Raw genomic sequence first — 18,831 nt, 5'->3', positions numbered from 1 at the left:
AATAAAAGGTCTGTTTTCAAGTCTGTCATTATATATTATTTTTGTATTTATTTTGCAAGAAAGCATTTTTAAAGTGATGACATTTTCCGTTTAAGATATTAAAAAAAAAAGGTAAGAAAATCCGAACGTAAACATTAGTTAAATAAACTGCGAATCCTTTAGCAATAATTCAACAAATATTTATTTAAAATTTAACTGGACAAAACTTTAAAAGGTACCTTCTTGAGAAATAACTATCAATTAAAACTTCCATTTCTACAAACATACAAATGAATGGGATTTTGAGGAATATTATTAGGATGGATAATGAGTGTATAAAAACAGTGTCCTACCTGATTTAGCTGGCTGTGTCAGAACTCAGGCTGGCAGCTGACAGGCGAGTTATGAACCTGCGCAGCCTCCACAGACAATATGCATGTTGCACTCTGGCGCACAACAGCAACATGGACTAGCAACGCCAGCAACACCAGCAATGCTGCCGACATTGCAGACTTGTTGACGGCAATTGTCGAGTTTTTGTTTTGGTTTCGCTTTGTTGTTCAGGCCATTATAATATATAGTTAGTAGGAGAGCTATGGCAGCCACACATGCCAGACACTGGCCGGTTAATAATGTTGCTGCTGCGGGGATGCCTGTTGCTGCTGCTGCTGCTGCCGCTGCTGCTGATGTTGATGTTGCTGGCGATATTGATGTTGCCATAATCACGATCTAATTTATTTACAAATTGTGTTGAAATCATACGTTCAAAGTCGTGTTTAAAAGGTTCTTTATGATTTATGCCAGCGTTGAAATGAACCGCAACAACGCGCCATCTCGCAATAACAACAATGGCCAGAACAATTGCGACTAGGAAAAATTTCTCACAGTCGCAGCAGATGGCCTGGAAATTTGTTTCGTCTGCTTTTATGTGCACCTAATTGATTGGGGCAAGTGGAGGAGCCTGAGCGCATTGCCGACCAGGAACCGCGCCGAAGCTCTCCTACGAGCCGGCTAATTTAGATTTATGGCGCAAATCGCAACTTGATGCGTGATGCCGCCGAGACAAGCCGCCAGTTCCTCCTCCTAAAATTGCTCCACCTCCATTTGCTGGGCGAGGAGGAGTGTTGCATGTGGCCATTTGTCATCGGGATCGAGGATTGAGGATCGTGTGCTGCAGCTGCGATTTCAAACCGCTCCAAACGGGCACGAACTCTCTGCTCTGTGCAAAAGAAAAAAGCAAATCTTTCTCCCGCGCGCTGTTATAATCTCGCAGATGTTGATAAATTGAACGATTGTTGATTTTCACGCTGCAATTGCCCGAGGCCGTGTCACTGTGCCAGCTGGGGAATAAACATATCAACATGATAAATAAGAGGACCGGGGTTATCAGCGGTCCCACAAAATCGCAGACACACACCGGACACTCATGTTGCCCGAAGGACAGCCTCATAAATCAGCAGGCAACTGGACAAAATGTGAGCCGTTTTAATCGCTGATTTCCGCTTCACAAGAAATGGAAATAAAAGGCGGCGAGGCAAAGTGAAACATTCAAGGAAGTTAAGTTCGGCAAGCCGATCTTTACACACCCTTGCAGTTTGATCATAAATTACATTTAGCCATTTGGGAATTTAAAATGTCCTTTCTAAATACTTTCACATCTCCACTTATATACATATTTTAAAAAACTATGCAAAAGTGACGATTTAAAAAAATATATACTTTGAAGTAACTCACTTTTCTTTTTCCATTTAAAAATATACCCCTATATTCACATTGCCAATTCGGTAAATTATTTGTATGGGCGCTACAGAATATAGCCGATTAATAGATTAATCTCCTTATAATTCAAAAAGGATTTCTACACTTGTATTAACCGAACATGCCTCAATTTATTACAAAATACATACCCCAATTTGGCAAGAATGTTTTTATGGTGCTATACTTAAGTTCCTGTCAAAAACAATCTTTGTTCAAAATAACCTTTAAAAAAGACATTGTTAACAAAAACATGCGTAAGTAACCCGCAATTTCCTCTCAAAAAGCTTGAAGATTTAGTCAGTTTTTGATAATTTTCAAAATGTAGTCCTGAGTTCCCATTCAATTTGCAAGTTTTGAAAATCATTTCTATGAGTGCTATAAAATAAAATTCTTAAATTTGTATAAAACGAATTAATTTCAATTTACAAAATATATAAATATTGAAAGATAATTTAAATATGGCAATTTCGCAATGTTAATCTTGCCAAATATAGCAATAGTACGAAATTATCTTAAAAAAAGCAATAGAAAGAAATCTATTATGAGAGTTTCAATCACTAAGTCAAACTAATGGCTGCTAAAAATGTGTATCGCACATTGGACATCGGACACTGGACAGTGGCAAACTTTTGGGTCAACCCTCGCACTCTACACTGCACTGCACAAATGAGATTCGCACTATGTGCTTCTCCAGGTTATTACTTAGTGGTTGTGTTTATTGAATTATGGGTGCTGGTTTTGTTTCTGTCGTTTTGTTGTATTTAAGGGCAACTCCTTCAGCTAGTCGCTCATTGGATGAACAGTAAAACTAGGTTTACAAAACTTTCGCCTCGGACAGGTCGTCCAGTGGCTTGCTGGGCGGCGGGATCTTGTACTCGGTCTCGGGCGTCTCGTAGATCTTCTCCTCCTTGGGCTCCACGACGGACACGTTGTCGGGCAGCGGCTTCTTGGGCCCGATCTTGTTCTTGGGGTCGTAGGGCAGCATGATCTTGACCTTGATGCCGAGCACTCCCTGACGCAGGAGCACGTGACGGGTGGCGGTCTCCACGTAGTCGTTGCACGGATCTCCCGAGTGGATCATCAGGCCATCGACAAACTTCATGGACTTGGCACGCTGACCACGCAGCTTGCCGGACACGACGACCTCGCAGCCCTTGGCGCCCGACTCCATGATGAAGCGGAGCACGCCGTAGCAAGCACGGCGGACGGCCAGTCCTCCGGTGAGCTTGTACCTCAGCGACTCGGCCTGGGCAATGGCGCACAGGCCGCGAGTGGCCACCTTCTCGGCGTACAGCTCGATGCGGCCGGTCTCGAAGTTGAAGCGCTTCTGGACCATGGCGGTCAGCTCCCGGATGCGACGGCCCTTCTCGCCGAGCACCTGCTGGGTCTTGGTGGCCATGATGATGATCTCAGTGCGGGACGGGGTCACACGCACCTCCACGCCGGAGTAGCCATCCTCGGCCAGTTCGCGAGTCAGGAACTCGTTCAGCTCGGCCTTGAAGATGCCATCGGAGACGAACTGTGGGGCAGAACAAGGACAAATGTTACCACGGATTCCAAAACCATATATCGCCTCGTTCTTGTTATTGTTTCACCACGCGTTGCTGGCTGCCAAAATGATTGGGACGCCCATCCGCTTTGAGGTTATCACCGAACCTCCAGGGTCTTAGCACTTTCCGGCCCCTTTTTTCACAAAACCCCGGGAAAACAACGAACGGGCTGCACCAGGACTGTGTCCCGGAGGTATTCCTGGGCAATTTTCACCCATTTACCTTGCGTTTCTTGGAAATCGGCAGGGTCGCGTTCATTTTGACGTCGAATCGGAAACGTGGTCGCAGAAAAGAGAAAGAGAGAGAGAAATTAGAGATGGTGAAGCGTCGATGACAATGTCGATACCGATGCCGATGTCAATAACATCGATATTAAGCGCGGCAATCGATGTTTGTCCATGTCTAAAAATGTTCCTTGCCACTGTTAACATCTCACTGGCAGTTCGACGTTTCGCTAACATTTTTTGTTAGTTCGACGTTTCGCTAACATTTTTCTGTTAGTTCGACGCTTCGCTAACATTTCACTACAAAACAGAAACCCACCACAAACACGGAAATTCACCGCTAGAGATGGGGAAATACCGATGCCAACGTCGATGTCATCGATGTTTCAAAATATAGGTCCTATCGATGTTTGGCAGAGATTTTTGATGCTTTTCCATCTCTGACGATATTTTCTTGACACTGTTATCTTCTCACTCCAGTTCTTGCACACCCTCTGTTAAAATTCTTAACAGGTAAAATGCTAAATGGACAAAAAACCAGGGATATGGTCTCTGGTAAAGAGGACGGTGTATTCGCTAAAATTGGATGAGGCCTTCGCTACCTGTTGAGCAAGTCTCCACTAGATGTGTATATGCTAAAAGGTGAATATCTTCGACACTGGCAAAAATGTGGATTGTATCTCCTGAAAATATGTCTCCGCTAGGAAGCAGTTTACACCAAAGCAGTTTTTTTAAGCCCTTCAAACAAAAAGAGAAAATACAAATTTTCAATAAAGAACTTATTTTTCTTTTGCTTTCAATCGATAGATTTCTGAGTGTGTCTTGTATTAACAACAAAATACATTCGAGAATATTTTGCTTATTTCCTGCTTTTTTATTGATGGTAAAATAGTTATTAATAAAGTATTTTCAACTAGGTTTTTCGGGTATTGATCCCAATAAACCTCGGTGACTATTAAAATAAATTTAGCTGGTTAGCCTGCCCCAACGCACATGGCTTATAGCTTTGCCGTGTTCTGGACGGCAGTGGCCGCCACCAGAGCTGCTCCCCTTCCGGATCCGTCCTCGGAAGCGACCAGCTCGAACTTGACGCCCGGCTTGAGCAACTTCCTCATGTGGAACTGCAGCATTTCGTGGTACTTGGGATGGAAGCGGTACACACTGCCGTCGATGCCGATGGCCACCTCGTTGATGTTCATCTTGTTGATGATCGTGACCAGGCCGCAGGCGCATAGCTTGGCGGATCTGGAGGAAACGGCCTGGCAGATGAGTTTCAGGGCCTCCTTGTCCGACTCCTGGCTGCCGATGATGCCCAGGTCGTTGAGGACCTTGTTGCAGGCCCGATATTCCCCGGGCGGATCGCTCTCAATGTCGGATATATAGGAGGAAGGGAAGCTCCAGGCCTTCTGGATCCTCTGCGACTTGTCGCCGTGGAACATCACATCCTTGCTAATCATTTCGATGACAACGAGGCGCACCAGCTCCCCCATGTACATGCCCGAGATGCACTTCTCGAAGGTCTGCTTGCCGGGATTGGGCGTGACCTTGTCGATTATCTTGTCGTAGGGTGTGCGCACGAACTCCAGCACACCATTGTCCCCGAAGGCGCCCCACTCGCAGTTGATGATCATGGACGGCTTCGGGCTGGTCTGGTATCCCTCGAAACACTCGGCATTGACGGTCTTCTCCACATAGCAGGCATTGGAGCCGGTTCCCACGATCAGTCCTATGCGGCAGTTGGGATGGTGGTAGGCGCAGGACATCAAAGTGCCCACGGTGTCGTTGAGTATGGCCACAGTGTTGATCTTCACATCCCCTCTCCGCTCGATGGCCTCTTGGAGAAGGGTCACCTTGGGAGTAAGAGGAAAACTCGGATATGATATAAGGAAAATATCGGTTATCGGAATTTCACATATCGATGTTTCGATCGCTTGATTTCTTATCGATGCGATATTTATAAATCAATCAGACTCACCACATTCTTGCCCACCACGCCCTCGCAGCTGAATCCCTTGGTCCAGGCCACCAGGACGCCCTTGGCAATACCCTTTTGCTGGCAGGGAAACGAGAAGGTGAAGCCCAGTGGCAGGGTCTCGTCCTCCACGCGGTTTTCCTTGCAGAACTCCGCCAGGCATTCGGCCAGGAAGTCGAACAGTGCCTTGCCCGAACCCGTCATCAGGGACTTGGGGAAGTCATAGCTCTTCGATATGGTTTCCCCAGCCGAATCGCTTGCCAGGGTCACCATGAGCACCCGGAAATTAGAGCCACCGAGATCCAAGGCCAAATACCTTCCCCGCTCCTTGCCCGTGGGAAGATCCTGTACGTAGGTCACAAAGCACTTGATCACCGCTCGCGGATGCGTGTCTTTGGCCAGGCCCATCTTCAGCTCCTTGGTCATGCGCTCGACCACCTCGGCCATCTTCTCCTGGTCGAGAATGAAGCCCTTGATGGCAAGCTCCACTTCCGGGCTAACAAGACTCGGCATTATCCTCCCAGAATCGCCAAAAGTGGCCCTTTCCCTTTCCCAAAAAAAAATTAAAAAAACTAAATTTTGATTTAATTGCAAAACGGAGAAAATGTTTTTGTCGACTAATTTTGAAGCATGTTACAAAGCCCCCTCTGTAAGCGTTAAGTAGCCTAGCAAGATTTTAAATCTGATAAAAATAACTAAATCTTAAGTATAAAGTATTAAACCGATAATTTTTTGTTGTAATCTTTGTCCCACTAGAGTATTAAATTGTACGAGTAGTACTAGCATAACAACAAAGTTAAATTTAAATTACACTGATATTATAATTATTACTTAATAAATATTGTAATTATTACTTAATAAATATTGTAATTATTACTTAATAAATTATATTACATTATATATTTATTTGTGTTAGCTCAAATGTTTATAAAGAACTACAAACTAGTAATATTGTTGACAAAATCGGTTGTTCGGTCAGATAACTCAGCCTAGTTCAGATTATTATAAATAAATATATATTTATATTTATGTTTTTCTTCCTTTTTTTTGTTTATTTTTCTTTTAACTTTGGTAATCAAACTTATTTAACTAGAAATGGAATAATTTTTATTACCATAGGGATTGGACTGTCAAAATAGATAACAATTCAAAAAGTTGCGGAAATTAAGAGATTCGCCACCAATAATTGCACTGTATAAAATTTATTGCATTCAAAACCAACTTATTTCCACATCAGTGCTAGTAGTCCATAGTGAACATCTTGGAGTCGGTGTTGTACTTGTTGGCATGTGCCATGCCCGCCATGATGGCAGCCCCCACGCCGCAGCTGTCCTGTGTGATCACGAACTCGAACTTGAAGCGCGGATCGGTTAGCAGGTGGGTGTACTTGTTGAGGACGGCGGCGAAGGTCGGGTGGAGGCGGTAGATGCCGCCGTCCACGGCGATCGAGATCTGTGGCAGGTGCATGCGGTTGACGAGACAGGCCACTCCACTGGCCACCAGCATGGCAGCGCGGTTCGTGACCGTGTCGCAGATGTAGCGCAGGGCAGCCAGATCCCGCTCCTTGCAGTGACGGATCCGGAACTTGTCCATCACCTCCTGTGCCCGCGTGTAGTCACCCGGCGGATCCGAGGCGATTTCGATCAACGAAACCATGTCCAACTTCCACTGGATGCCTATATAGTCGCGTCTGGCTTCCGCAAAGATGGCACCCATTCCCATCAGTCGCATTACGATGATGCGAACCAGTTCGCCCATGCAGAGTGCTCCGCTGAACTTCTCGTAGGTCCGAACACCCGGAGTTAGGGACTCGTTGTCCAGCTGGCGATCGAACTCGTTGCGCACAAAGTCCAGTGCCCCGTTGTCGCCGAAATGGGCCCAGTCCGAGTTGATGATCATCAGCCGTCGGCCCTCCTCGCCCTCGTACAGCTGACACCTCTCGACCTGCTCCACGTAGCAGGAGTTGGCAATGCTGCCCATGATCAGGCCCATTCGGGTGTCCGGCTGGGCCCAGCACAGGGCTAAAAGCGAACCCGCTCCCACATTGATAATGCCCATGACCTCGACGGATATTTCGGGGAACTTGGCCAGAGCGTCGCGCAGCAATTGGACCACGTCCTTGCCGATGGCGCCCTGGGCCCCAAACTCCTTGGTCCACGACACCAAGATGCCCACGTCCAACGCCAGTTTGTTGAGGCTGAACGCAAAGGCAATGCCCAGCGGCAGATTGTCTTTCTCCACCTTCTTCTCCTTCACGAAATTGGCTATGGTGGTGGCCAGGAAGTGGAACACCTCGGTGCCCCGTCCCGCCGCCACAGTGTGCGGCATTATCACGCACTTGGAACTGGTGTAGATGTCCTTCTCGCTGCTGAACTTCACCAGCATTATCCGGCAGTTGGTGGGCATCATCTCGAGGGCCAGGAACTGACCGCGCTCCCTGCCAGTCGGCAGATCCTGGACGTAGCTCAGGTGGCAGGGCACTGTGGAGCGATCGTGGTGGTCGCGACTCAAGCCCATCACAATCTCCTTGTCCAACAAGTCCCTGATCTTCTCCAGATCCACGTCGCTCGGCTTGAACAGCTTGCAGATCTTGTACACCTCCGGAAAGTCCTCCTCCGGATTGAATGTGTTTCCGTTTGACATGGCAATTCTGGATTATAAAGCTGGAGTATTAGGTATTACTATTAAATTATTGTGGTTAACTATTCTATTGTCTTGGAAATAATACTTTTGTGTTGAATTCTGACTTATAAATCATTTAGTCATTAGATCAAATGGTTTAAACATACAATTTATACCAACTTGTACAGATATAAATATGTCATTTTGAACACTTTATCCTCAAAAAAGTAAAAATGATAGTGACTTTTAATAACTAAACAACAAAATTAAGATAATTTTGATATGTGTTTATTGTATAGGAATTATAGGAATTATTATAGGAATCCATTGGAATAAATGGTTTAAAATTCTTTTTAAATTCAAATATTTGTACAAGTATAAATGTATAAAATAAATGTATTAAAATACTTTAAACTTAGCTTTAATCTTTTGGTGATTTTGAAATTTTAAACTTTAACTTTAAAATTATTTTAATATCTGCCTTTAATATTGCTCCTAATTATTATAAATGTTCATGATATATTATCCAAAACAATAAATGGTTTAACCATTTAAATTAAAAATTTACTTAGATAAAATATATAACTTACATTATCTTCAATATAATTTAAGCTTTGTTTAAATCTGTTTATGATTTTTAACAACTGAACTACAATATTAAGATAAATTTGATATGTGTTTATTGTTGCAAACTTTTAAAAATGTTTACGATAAAACTAGTCAATTTTTTGATTGACGTTCAAAAGATATATTAAAGTCTAGTGCTAACAGATTCTATACTTGGGAAAATGAACGTTAACCAAAATCAGGAACTTAAAAGAAATGGAAACAGGTAATGGCACCTCCCTTCTACCATAAAATAATATATTTACGAGTCTTGAAACAACACTGGGTGCTTTATTTACACGATAACGAGAAATGCGTCACAAAGAAATGCTTAGATCACTAGTTGAGTTGTGTTGAGTTGAGTTGAGTTGAGTTGAGTTGAGTTATCATGTGGATGTGGCGGTGAGCAGCTTTCGTTCTCGCAGGATGTGGATATATCCTTAAGTTGCTGGCTATGACACAATGAATTCCGCCACAGGGGCGCATCGCATTTAATGGCTAAGTGTGAAAGTCTGGCTATGACTCGCACGCTAACTTAAAACGAGGGTTAGACTTAAGCGGAGTAGTGGTCACGTCACGTGAGAAACATGTCGGGGAAATCGGTGCTCAGCAGGTCAAAGGCGTAGCCATCCAGACCGGAAAACGAACTGATTAGGACCGAGGGCTGCTGATAGCTGTCGAAGTCGAAGGAGTCCGTGGATCGCTGATCCAGCAGTCGCAGACTGAGCTCCACGTCCGGTTTTTCCAGTCCGGACATGGGTAGGTCGCCACGACAGCCGGGCAACAGGGACTCCCCGCTGCTAGTGAGCAGACTCTCGTACTCGGGACTCAAACAGGTGAGCGAATCGCCGTCGGAGGCATCCAGGAGCAGCGAGTCCAGGGCAGTCAGTCCACGCAGTCCCACCAAACTGTCCACCTCCAATCCCGGACTGCTACTGCTGCTGTGGCTGTTCGACGACGACGACAACGAGGCATAGGCGGAGGAGGCAGGCGATCCTATGGATGAGGTGGCATAGCAGGACTCGCCGGAACTCATGGCTGCCACTGGGGGCACTGTCTTGGCCTGCTGCTTTTGGCTCTGTCTTTTTTGGCCGGCTGCCGAGCTCTTCTTGCCGCTTCCCTTGGTCTTGGCCGCCTTTTTCACAACCGGAACGGGCAGCTCCAGCTCCATCTCCATCTCCGTTTCCACCTCCACCTCGGCTTCCTCGTCCACTCTCGCCTCCCGATTGGCACTCTCCTCCAGGCACTCTTCTATGAACTCACTCTCGTAGCTGGGATCCCGCATGGAGTCGCTCAGCATGGTGATGTACTTCATGGCCAGTCTCAGGGTGGTGATCTTGGTCAGCTTCTCGTTGGTATTGGCCGCATCCTCGCCGGTTATCGCCTGGGGCACACAGTGTCTCAAAGTTTCGAAGGCGGTGTTGATCTCCCGCATCCGTGTGCGCTCCCTGGCATTGGCCGTTTTCCGCCGGTATTTGCTCAAGGGCGGTGCTTTCGTCTTGGACTTGGTGGTTGTGGTTTTCCTTGACTTACTGGCCGGCTCCACAATCGGATCCAAGTCCAGTTGAATGTCGGGCAGGCTGGAGGACTCCAGTTCCTCGGTGGGACTCCTCCTCTGGCGCTTCTGTCGCAGCGAATACTTCTCGCCACGCCCACTGGCCGCCTTTCTCTTCCGGGAGTCCTTCGGGTCCTCCATCTCCGCCATGTCGTTCAGAACGGCGTAGTTGTGCAGCTCGTACGTGTTGGACTTCATCTGAAAGTGGAGTGCAGAGGCAGACTTTAGTCGAGGGTCTTCTAGGCGCTTATTTCAAACTTATTTCGAACCCATCCCATCCAATCCCGGGGCAATTAACAATTTTGTACAATTTTTTTTTTTTGTGTTGAAAGACATCGGGGGGCATGTGGGGGTTGTGCAATCGAGCGAAACGGTTTTTTTTTCGGACCCACAACGCCAAAAACTTCCGTAAACGGCTCTCGAATTGGCTTCAATGAACTGAAGTCGATTCTTGAGTAGTGCTTCCGTCATAAAACCCACTGAAGCCGAAAAACCGAAACGAAACGAAACGAAACGAAACGCATCAAACCAAAAAACTCATAAATACAATTTAGAAGCGGGGGCTAGAACAAATTGGTCTGCCAAATGAAATTTATCATTGCTCATTGCGTTGCGCAATCTTCGAAATTCCTGGTATCTTCTCGATCTATATCTGAGTCACATCTTAAGTCATTTCGCATGCGAATAACTCTATGAGCTGTCGCAAATCCTAAAATGGTTCAGACAAGTTGTTAAATTCTGGTTACTCAAAAAGTCCATATTAGTTTTTTGCATTTTGTAATTTGTGAGTAATGTAAAATAGTAAACAGATGTCGCTTATTTGTTTGGGTATACTTACAGGTAAACTAGACTTTTTGTAACGATAAAGTGAATATGTTGTTATGAGTCAAAATATTATCAATAAATAAATAGTATGCTTCGGTGAAAGAAATTGCTTTTAAATTTAATTTTTATGAACGTAAAAATTGTTTTCTATTTGAATTTACACATCCGAAAGTTGTATAAAAATACAAAATAAATTAAATTTTGAGTAAACATTCCCTTAGCTTCGTCAAAATCTTGAATACGAAAGCTAATAAAACTATTTAAATACCTCGTTAAAATATACAAACAGATATTCATGCATTCAAGAAAAAGTAAACTAAATACGGAAATGTAATTGCCATACAAACGTGTATTTTTAGAACAGTTTTTGGAAAACAAATTAAAATTCATAAATATGTTGATATTTCTGTATTTTACCTCATTGTAACTTTTTCTTTTGACCTGAAGCTTTGGCTTTATGATCTTAAAATACATAAAAAAAAGGGGTTTATGCAGTATTACCATTAAAGCCTTTTGCGTGCATCACTAAAATTCATAACGAAACAAGCTAACATAAGTTTTGATCTTCGAGTTTTATAATTAGATTTAAGATTTATGTATAAAACCAAGACTGTAATTCTTGGTTTATTAATACTTACAAAAAACAACACAAGCTAATAAATAATAGTATTCAATTTATAATAGCGACTTTTAAATAAATTATTATCTTTTTTATAACAACTGACATGCTGTTCTGCAAGTAACCGAAAACGCAGACTGACAACTTTTAAACTCCCGTCATTGCCAAGGGCATTATCTACTCCATTTCATGTCGAGAAAGTTTTGGGTCCGCGTGTGGCAAATAAAATGTTTATTATTTTCCTTTGCGGTAGGTCAGCTATACGAAATATTTTCCATAGCTTTTCACTCGACTCTTCCCCGGCATGCAGCTAAATGCGGACAGATACTTTTTGCGGTGGCTGTCTGTCGGTTGGAAATGCAACAAAACAATGCAGCGAGCGCAACAGTTAATGAATGCATTTTAATGCAAGAATTAAGTTACATGAAAATGTAACACGAAGCCAACGCAGCGGCGTCATTTCCACCTCCCAAACACAAAAAAAGATACAGAGAGATACAGCGTAGCAGTGATACAGAGATGGAGATTGAAATGTTTCTGCATCGATGCTAACGCCCTTGCAATTGTGCCTTGGCCTCATAAATCGCCAGTTTGCCAAGTTGGCAGTCTGAATGCAGAGGTGTAAGTGCGAGCAGATTGATTGCAGTCAGTTGATCTAAAGGGGAGCAGCTCAGTCGGGGGCCTCAGTCTCACTTAAATGGACAATTTAGTGCAGATTGTCCGAAATTGGCCACAGACGATTCTAGCCTGGCTGCCTTGCCCGATCCGGCTTGGCTTGGATTGGATTGGCTTGGCTCGGCTTGGCTTGGATTGCTGACTCGTTGGCTCGTTGGCCCGCTTGACACTTGTTGCATAGCTCTGACCATTCCCAGAGCTCGCTCTTGGCTTGGCCTAAACGAGTTGTGAGGTGTTGTGTTTTCTTAGCCACTTTTCTTCGATTACCGTTAATGTTTGTCAGGCCGAGAAAGACAGAATGAATGGGAGATTTAGCGGGCGGAATTCCTGCAGATTTCGTCTGCCCCCCTCGTCAATTCAAATCTCCTTTCCCTGTGTAAAACTTTCAACACGTGGCTAAGTTTTTCACTTCGTGCCGGCATTTTCTGTAGCGTTTCGCCTCTGATTTGAGGTATAATTAATTTTCGCCACGCAATCCTAAGAAATGCTTAAAGACCCTGCAGACGTTTTTAAGTTGCAAAATGTGCCCACAAATAACATGCCCTTTCATGAACTCTTTTTTTTTTTTGTTCCATTTAAACATTTTTATTTATAAAAAGATTCAGCCTTATCTCAAGATATTTTTTTTTTAATTTAGTAAAGTTAAAATTGGTTTTTTTTTAATTTTAATTTGGCTATCAGGAGCAATTATATACAATATTTCAATCGAAATATATGTAACTTTTATAGATGATTAATTGTAATAGGACTAACTATGAGTTTATAATTTTTAGAAATATTTACCAGAATTGAAAATCTTCACTACTCTGTGGTATTTGAAATTATGCTTTGTAAAAGATGTATATCGAATCTTCTGGCATGTACCCACTTGAGCTGTAAGGGCATCAGCATAGTTTGCGACACGCAACAAACAAGCTGCAATTAAGTGCACAACACAGAAAAATTTGTGCACCGTCTTCAAAGTGGGGCGGCAACCGTTGTTCACCTGCTCGCTCCACCTTTTTCCAAAACGACGTGAAAATTACCTAGTTCCGTGTGCTTAAAGTTGGGCTCTGATGGGTGGAAAAGCGTGGAAAGTGCAGCGACTGGCCACAATCAACAAATTGCATGCGATTAAAAGTATTCGCGGCTAATAAACGTTTGTTCAACAAACAGCAACAAGCCGCCACCTGGTTTTCGGGGGCGTGGCCGGAGGGATACAGGATATGCTGGAAGGAAGTGCAGCAGGAAATGAGTGGGGGTGTGGGTACGAGTACGAGTGTTCGAGTGTACGAGTTTAGTTTAGGCCATGTTTTCGTTCTCTGTTGATTGGAAAATTTGTTGCGCCGGGTTTTTCGTGAATAAAGTGAGTGGTGGTACAGAGAGGGGTGCTTCTGCTTAAGTTTTCAATTACACGCCGGCACAATGCAGAAAGCGCCCAATTGAAATGCACAGACAAAAAACATGGAACAGTTCCTCTGCCCCTTGAACAAAATCCCATACATTTCGTTTCCACACACCGAAAAATATCACAAAGTCATCCAATCACCGTCATGTTTTAAAATCAAATGGTCAAAGGGTCGTTTTTTATTATTGATTAATGCAACCAGTAAACCAAAAACGGAAATAGAAATGCACTAATATGTTCATTTATGCCTTTTTGGAATGTAGTTGCATATCTATAGTATATGGTAGTTAAAAACAAACTTTTAATTGAGATTTATTTTATCCGATTGTTATTTTCAATGATGTAACAAACAGCTTATAATGTAATTTGTTTTGCTCTTGATAAGCTGCAGTATGAAAACAAAATATTGTTAATATTAATATAAATATAAATATTAATTAAAGTAAAAAGCAAAATTTGATGTTCTGGTTTTTATAAAGTTAATAGAACTGAATAATAAAATTGAAAAACATTTGGAAATAATAAAACATAAAAGTTTCTGGCAGTGCATCCCTTTCCCCATCTCCCTTTCTCTTTTACTAACAGTGAGTGAGACAAAGGGCGAGCCGTGCGTGCGACGAGGCGTAAAGGGGCCGAGGGGCGGGGCAGGGGCATGTGGGTGGGTGGGGCGTACTGTTTCACAGATATATATTTTTTGGAAAAATCGGTTGGCGTGTGGCCGGGGCAGGGGGAGGTTAGCCAGGCCTAGCCGGAGTGCACTTGAAACTGCCAGCGAGTGACTACTGCCCCCTCCAGTCTGCCCTTCACTTTTCGGTTCGGTTGCAGTCGCTGCATTTTTAGGTGTAGCCATTAAATTTAGAACTTTTTCTGCACGCTTGTCTGCGCGCCCATGGGTTTGTTGGGGAAATCCGGGGAGGAGGGATGGTTGAATTCAAGGATTCGGGCAGTCGGGTGCGGTTAAATGGAAAATGAAGCGTCTGCTGCTTGGGCACAAAACAAAAAAAAAAAAAAAACGCATTGGTAAAACGAGGGTAGATGACTTAGTTTGGATATATTGAGATTTCTTCGATGAAATTGACAAATATATTTTAAGAATTAGTTGATGGTATTTAATAATTTTCTAAATGTGGATGACTTAGTTTGGATAAATTGACTTTTCTTTGATAAAATAAAGGCTACATTTAATTGTTTAAATGTATCCTTTATTTTATCAAAAAAAAACTCAATGTCAATTAGTTGACAGTATTTAGTAATTTACTATTTCGTTTTTACTATATCAATAAATACATACAAAATGAATTGCATTGTTGTTTTGGCTTAATTGGATATAAACTAATTATATTGTGCGGTGAAATCATAAAGTTCGAAATAATTGTATTTACAAATTTATAATTTTCTTAACTTTTGATCTGCCTTCTGTGTTGATTTGCTATAGAATCTTCAAATGATTCAGATGTGTCTCTGTGCCTGGCATGAGTTTAATTTGGCTCTTGTTGTTGTTTTTGCCACAGCTCTAAAATAAGTTTTTATTGTATGCAACTTGAATTTTCTTTCACTGTTTTTGTTTCTTATTTTCGTAGCGCTCTGTCTATTTTTTATCTCTTTCGATTTGTGATTCTTAATTTGTTTTTTGTGGAAAGCGTCAAAATCTTTCATTTGGTTTCGACGTTGTTGCCTTTACTATAGCTTTTGTTGTTGCCTAGCTAGCTGCCTTTTGTTGTTGCTCTTGTCTCGTGCTGTTGCCAGTTGCACGTTGCATATCCCCCTGCCTTTTGTCTCGTGTTTGCTACCGCTGGCAGCTTTTATTTTTAGCCAGCCTGCGGCAAGTTCTTATTTGTTATTTTTCTCTTCTTTTTTTTCTCTTTGGCATCTTTTAATTTTTGCTTTTTATCTTTGTGTGTTTCGTTCCATTTTTACTTTTTTTATGCTGTTGATTTGTTGCCATTGCTTTGGCCAAATGATTTTGTTTGATTTTCCATTTACGTTGAGTTTGTTTATTAAAATTGGCACACACTGCGTATGTGTGATGGTGCCGTGTTTACATTTTCTGTCTCCCTTTTTCACTGTGTGGGTAAATATACTATATATACGTATAATATATATATAAATATACATATGCCTACGTTTGAGTTATATTTTGATAGTTTTTTGTGTGGTTTTGTATTACCCATCGGCTTTTGATTTACTTGATTTCTTGACAGGTCTCTGGCATTTGCCTTTTGGATAATTTTTATTTTTCTTTTTTTTTTCCTGTTATTCTTATTATTTTTATTGGCTTTCCATAGAGACGGCCAACTGTTCCCACATTGGACCGAAATTTGGGTCAGGGGGACAGCAAATAATGAGGTAGGCAACTATATTTAGAGACGCGGAAGGTCCAAGACTCAAAAATCTAAATTTATTTTCAGATTTATACCTTCAGTATCATTAAAATTGTACTTGATTATTAAAGAAAAGTTTCAACAATTTTCCCTAAGTTTAATACAAATGCAATGAAATTTGGTATGATTTATTAAATACATAACTTAATGTCCAGAAATCATAGCTTTTTTAAAGGAAAAATTAGTTTAAATAAAAACTATTCTTTTGACTTAAACAAATCATGGGTTACCCAGTTTTATTCCTAGTTTTTATATATTAAAAACATGAATGATCAAGCGCCAAAAAATTATTGATAAGAAAAAGTTAACATTTATAAGAAGCTCATATAGTTAAGTTCAACTTTAAGAAAGTTCCTATAAAATATTAACAGCTCTAAAAAAATAAGTATTAAAAATATTTAAGTACCCTTTTAGTGATTAAAACAAAAGGCTTTAAAAATGTTAATAAGTAAATAACCAAAGTTGTTGATCAATACATCACCATAAGAGACGGCAAAACTGAACTCAGTGATAATGAATTCACTGCTTTTGTTTGCACATTAATTAAAATGTTTCCCCCCATTTTAGCCGCAGAACAAACAAAGCTTAGTTGCTGCTCTCCTTCGGTAACCTTTCAAAATCAGTTGACAACTAGCTGTCGTCGCTGTTTTCCCTCCTGAACATCTGAAAAACATTCTCCCTTTCACACATCTGGCTTTTCAACACCTTGGACAAGTAAATGTTTCAGAAGTTTCTCAAAAAGTTGCCCTGCCCCGTTGGCCACCAACTAACGTGATTCGCCTTTTGTCTATTTTTATTGGGGCGGCAACAAGAGATCGAGGAATTCTTCTATATCTCTATATTTATGTCTGATTAATATGGCCGTGGTATATTTACCTTTTTGATTTCATAAATCCAACAGTGTCTGGGCTAGAGGTTCGAGATGATTTGAATTTAGCTATGCACTCTGATTAAGATTTGTTGATGTTTTTATTTAAATTTTTGGTTCATTAAAGTTGCGCAAAATAATGCAAATTGAAATTCCGACTAATTAGTCACCCAACTAATTTTGATATGCGATCTTTCTTGTTATTTTGTTTTGCTTGGGCTGTTTTTTTTATCGGAATTAAAGTTATTAGCTCATGCATAAATTTGGCATATTAACACAACAAAAAAGGGGTTTTCAGTTTTATTTCCTCAAAACAGAAGAACTTGTTTTGGGTTTAAGTTATTTCGGTGCGGCGTATTGATAAGAACGTTTCTTTTTTTTAGCGTGTTTCTCTTGGTGTGTTTTGTGTTAGCAGGAAAAGCCTCGAAGAATGGATTTTCCGAAACGTGCAAGCCGCGTGTGTCAGTGCGGCGGGACTAAACTGCGGCGGTATGCGTGAGGCCGGCTGCTAAAAATATCTATGAGAACGCGTCGCTCGGCTGTGCATATATATATATATATATCTGTGTATCTGTATCTCGATATCTGTGTATATCCAATATCCCGAGTTGGCGTACGAAAATACACGGAGAAAATGCTGCGCTGCGTCCGCCTGCTGCGCTTGTCCGCTTTGCACTGAACAGATATACGAGTATCTCGTACCGCGGATCGTCAATGTCGACTGTGCGCTTGGAATGGGATGGTTGGGATGGGATTGATAGGCTGGGATGCCAGCCGAATCAGCTGAGCCACTTGGCTTTGACTCCGTTATGGCCCGGCCAGCGGTTTTGGAGCGAGTGGGCGGCGATGGAAGTCGGACTTGTCCGCTGCGCTGAGCGTGCGGCGCGCTAGTGGGGCGATCAATGAATGAAATGCCGCATTAAAAGGCAGCAAAGTCTCGTTTTCTGAGCGACCAATAAACCGAGAAACCCACTGGCGCTCGCCAGCCAACGCCAACACAACGTCATTGAAGAGAAACCAGTTCTCTCTTTCCCCAAATATCCATCCGATGTGTGGGTGCTTTTTGCGTTGGCCGGATCGCAACGGATCGGAACGGATCGTATCGTATCGTATCGTATCGTATAGTATCGTTTAGAAGAAACAAGTCTTCACAGATCACTCTCTTGAGTGATTTCCAATTCAGATTTTCGGTTTCGTTTCGAGTGCTTTGAGTGCTGGTTGGGCACTCTCCTCTACGAAACGACGGCCCCCTGAGATTTCGTATGATCTAATATCGCCAGGCAGTTATTTATTTAAATTTATTGCTAATTTTATTTGCTGCTGCAGCAGCGCATGACATTCGTTTGCACAAGTCAGACATTGTTTGAGCTCACTTGAAAATAGTTAAAAATGTTTAACTATTTGATTGAGATGGTATCAGCTAGCCAGCTTGACTTTTGTCGGATCTCCATTTTTAAGGTTGAACTTTTGATGCCAGACCATAAATAATACTCGATTCTTGATATTTATTTGGATTAACTTGGATTTGGTATCGTATTATGATGCATGTCAAAATAAAGTTCAAGGAAATGTGCTCATTTATATTTGAAATGATGAAATGGCTTATAATTATGTTTAGTTTTAAATTAATAAGAACTTTCAATTTTAATAAAAATTAACAATAAGTTTTGTAAACTTTTTCTTAAATTTAATGGTAAATTGTTTTAATATTGAAGTTGAAATTACTTCTAAACTTAATTTTTTTAACGCTCCATCTCTGTTATTGAACTTTTAATTTCAGTCCATAAAAAATACTCGTTATTGATATTTG

General features: G+C 41.9%; 4 protein-coding genes across 4 annotated transcripts; all 4 read right to left on the bottom strand.

Moving 5' to 3' along the window:
- Window positions 1–2,472: 2,472 nt before the first annotated feature.
- Window positions 2,473–3,656, bottom strand: LOC128252205 (40S ribosomal protein S3). The gene is made up of 2 exons (XM_052979745.1): window positions 3,510–3,656; window positions 2,473–3,256 (listed from the first exon to the last, which is right to left on the bottom strand). The coding sequence occupies exons 1-2, from the start codon at window positions 3,543–3,545 to the stop codon at window positions 2,552–2,554; spliced, it is 741 nt and encodes a 246-aa protein (XP_052835705.1). The 5' UTR covers window positions 3,546–3,656; the 3' UTR covers window positions 2,473–2,551.
- Window positions 3,657–4,362: 706 nt separating this feature from the next.
- On the bottom strand, window positions 4,363–6,133 carry LOC128252204 (hexokinase type 2). The gene is made up of 2 exons (XM_052979744.1): window positions 5,487–6,133; window positions 4,363–5,361 (listed from the first exon to the last, which is right to left on the bottom strand). Exons 1-2 carry the CDS (start codon window positions 5,994–5,996, stop codon window positions 4,510–4,512), a joined length of 1,362 nt encoding a protein of 453 aa, XP_052835704.1. The 5' UTR covers window positions 5,997–6,133; the 3' UTR covers window positions 4,363–4,509.
- A 485-nt stretch (window positions 6,134–6,618) lies between these two features.
- LOC128255907 (hexokinase type 1) lies at window positions 6,619–8,333 on the bottom strand. Its single transcript, XM_052985777.1, has 2 exons — window positions 8,212–8,333; window positions 6,619–8,146 (listed from the first exon to the last, which is right to left on the bottom strand). The coding sequence occupies exon 2, from the start codon at window positions 8,124–8,126 to the stop codon at window positions 6,723–6,725; it is 1,404 nt and encodes a 467-aa protein (XP_052841737.1). The 5' UTR covers window positions 8,127–8,146; window positions 8,212–8,333; the 3' UTR covers window positions 6,619–6,722.
- A 639-nt stretch (window positions 8,334–8,972) lies between these two features.
- On the bottom strand, window positions 8,973–17,937 carry LOC128264862 (helix-loop-helix protein delilah). The gene is made up of 2 exons (XM_053000574.1): window positions 17,030–17,937; window positions 8,973–10,464 (listed from the first exon to the last, which is right to left on the bottom strand). The coding sequence occupies exon 2, from the start codon at window positions 10,462–10,464 to the stop codon at window positions 9,286–9,288; it is 1,179 nt and encodes a 392-aa protein (XP_052856534.1). The 5' UTR covers window positions 17,030–17,937; the 3' UTR covers window positions 8,973–9,285.
- Between the last annotated feature and the right edge of the window lie 894 nt (window positions 17,938–18,831).

The sequence above is a fragment of the Drosophila gunungcola genome, chromosome 3R (assembly GCF_025200985.1).
Source record: "Drosophila gunungcola strain Sukarami chromosome 3R, Dgunungcola_SK_2, whole genome shotgun sequence".
Classification (NCBI taxonomy): Eukaryota; Metazoa; Arthropoda; class Insecta; order Diptera; family Drosophilidae; genus Drosophila; species Drosophila gunungcola.
This window is presented reverse-complemented; position numbering and strand designations above follow the sequence as displayed.

Excerpts from the sequence above, each read along its gene's own strand:
- LOC128252204 (XM_052979744.1), bottom strand. The coding sequence starts at position 5,996 with ATGCCGAGTCTTGTTAGCCCGGAAGTGGAGCTTGCCATCAAGGGCTTC. Across the intron at positions 5,362-5,486 it reads GCGTGGTGGGCAAGAATGTG|GTGACCCTTCTCCAAGAGGC; the intron begins GTGAGTCTGATT and ends CTTACTCCCAAG.
- LOC128264862 (XM_053000574.1), bottom strand. The coding sequence starts at position 10,464 with ATGAAGTCCAACACGTACGAGCTGCACAACTACGCCGTTCTGAACGAC.
- LOC128252205 (XM_052979745.1), bottom strand. The coding sequence starts at position 3,545 with ATGAACGCGACCCTGCCGATTTCCAAGAAACGCAAG. Across the intron at positions 3,257-3,509 it reads CGATTTCCAAGAAACGCAAG|TTCGTCTCCGATGGCATCTT; the intron begins GTAAATGGGTGA and ends TCTGCCCCACAG.
- LOC128255907 (XM_052985777.1), bottom strand. The coding sequence starts at position 8,126 with ATGTCAAACGGAAACACATTCAATCCGGAGGAGGACTTTCCGGAGGTG.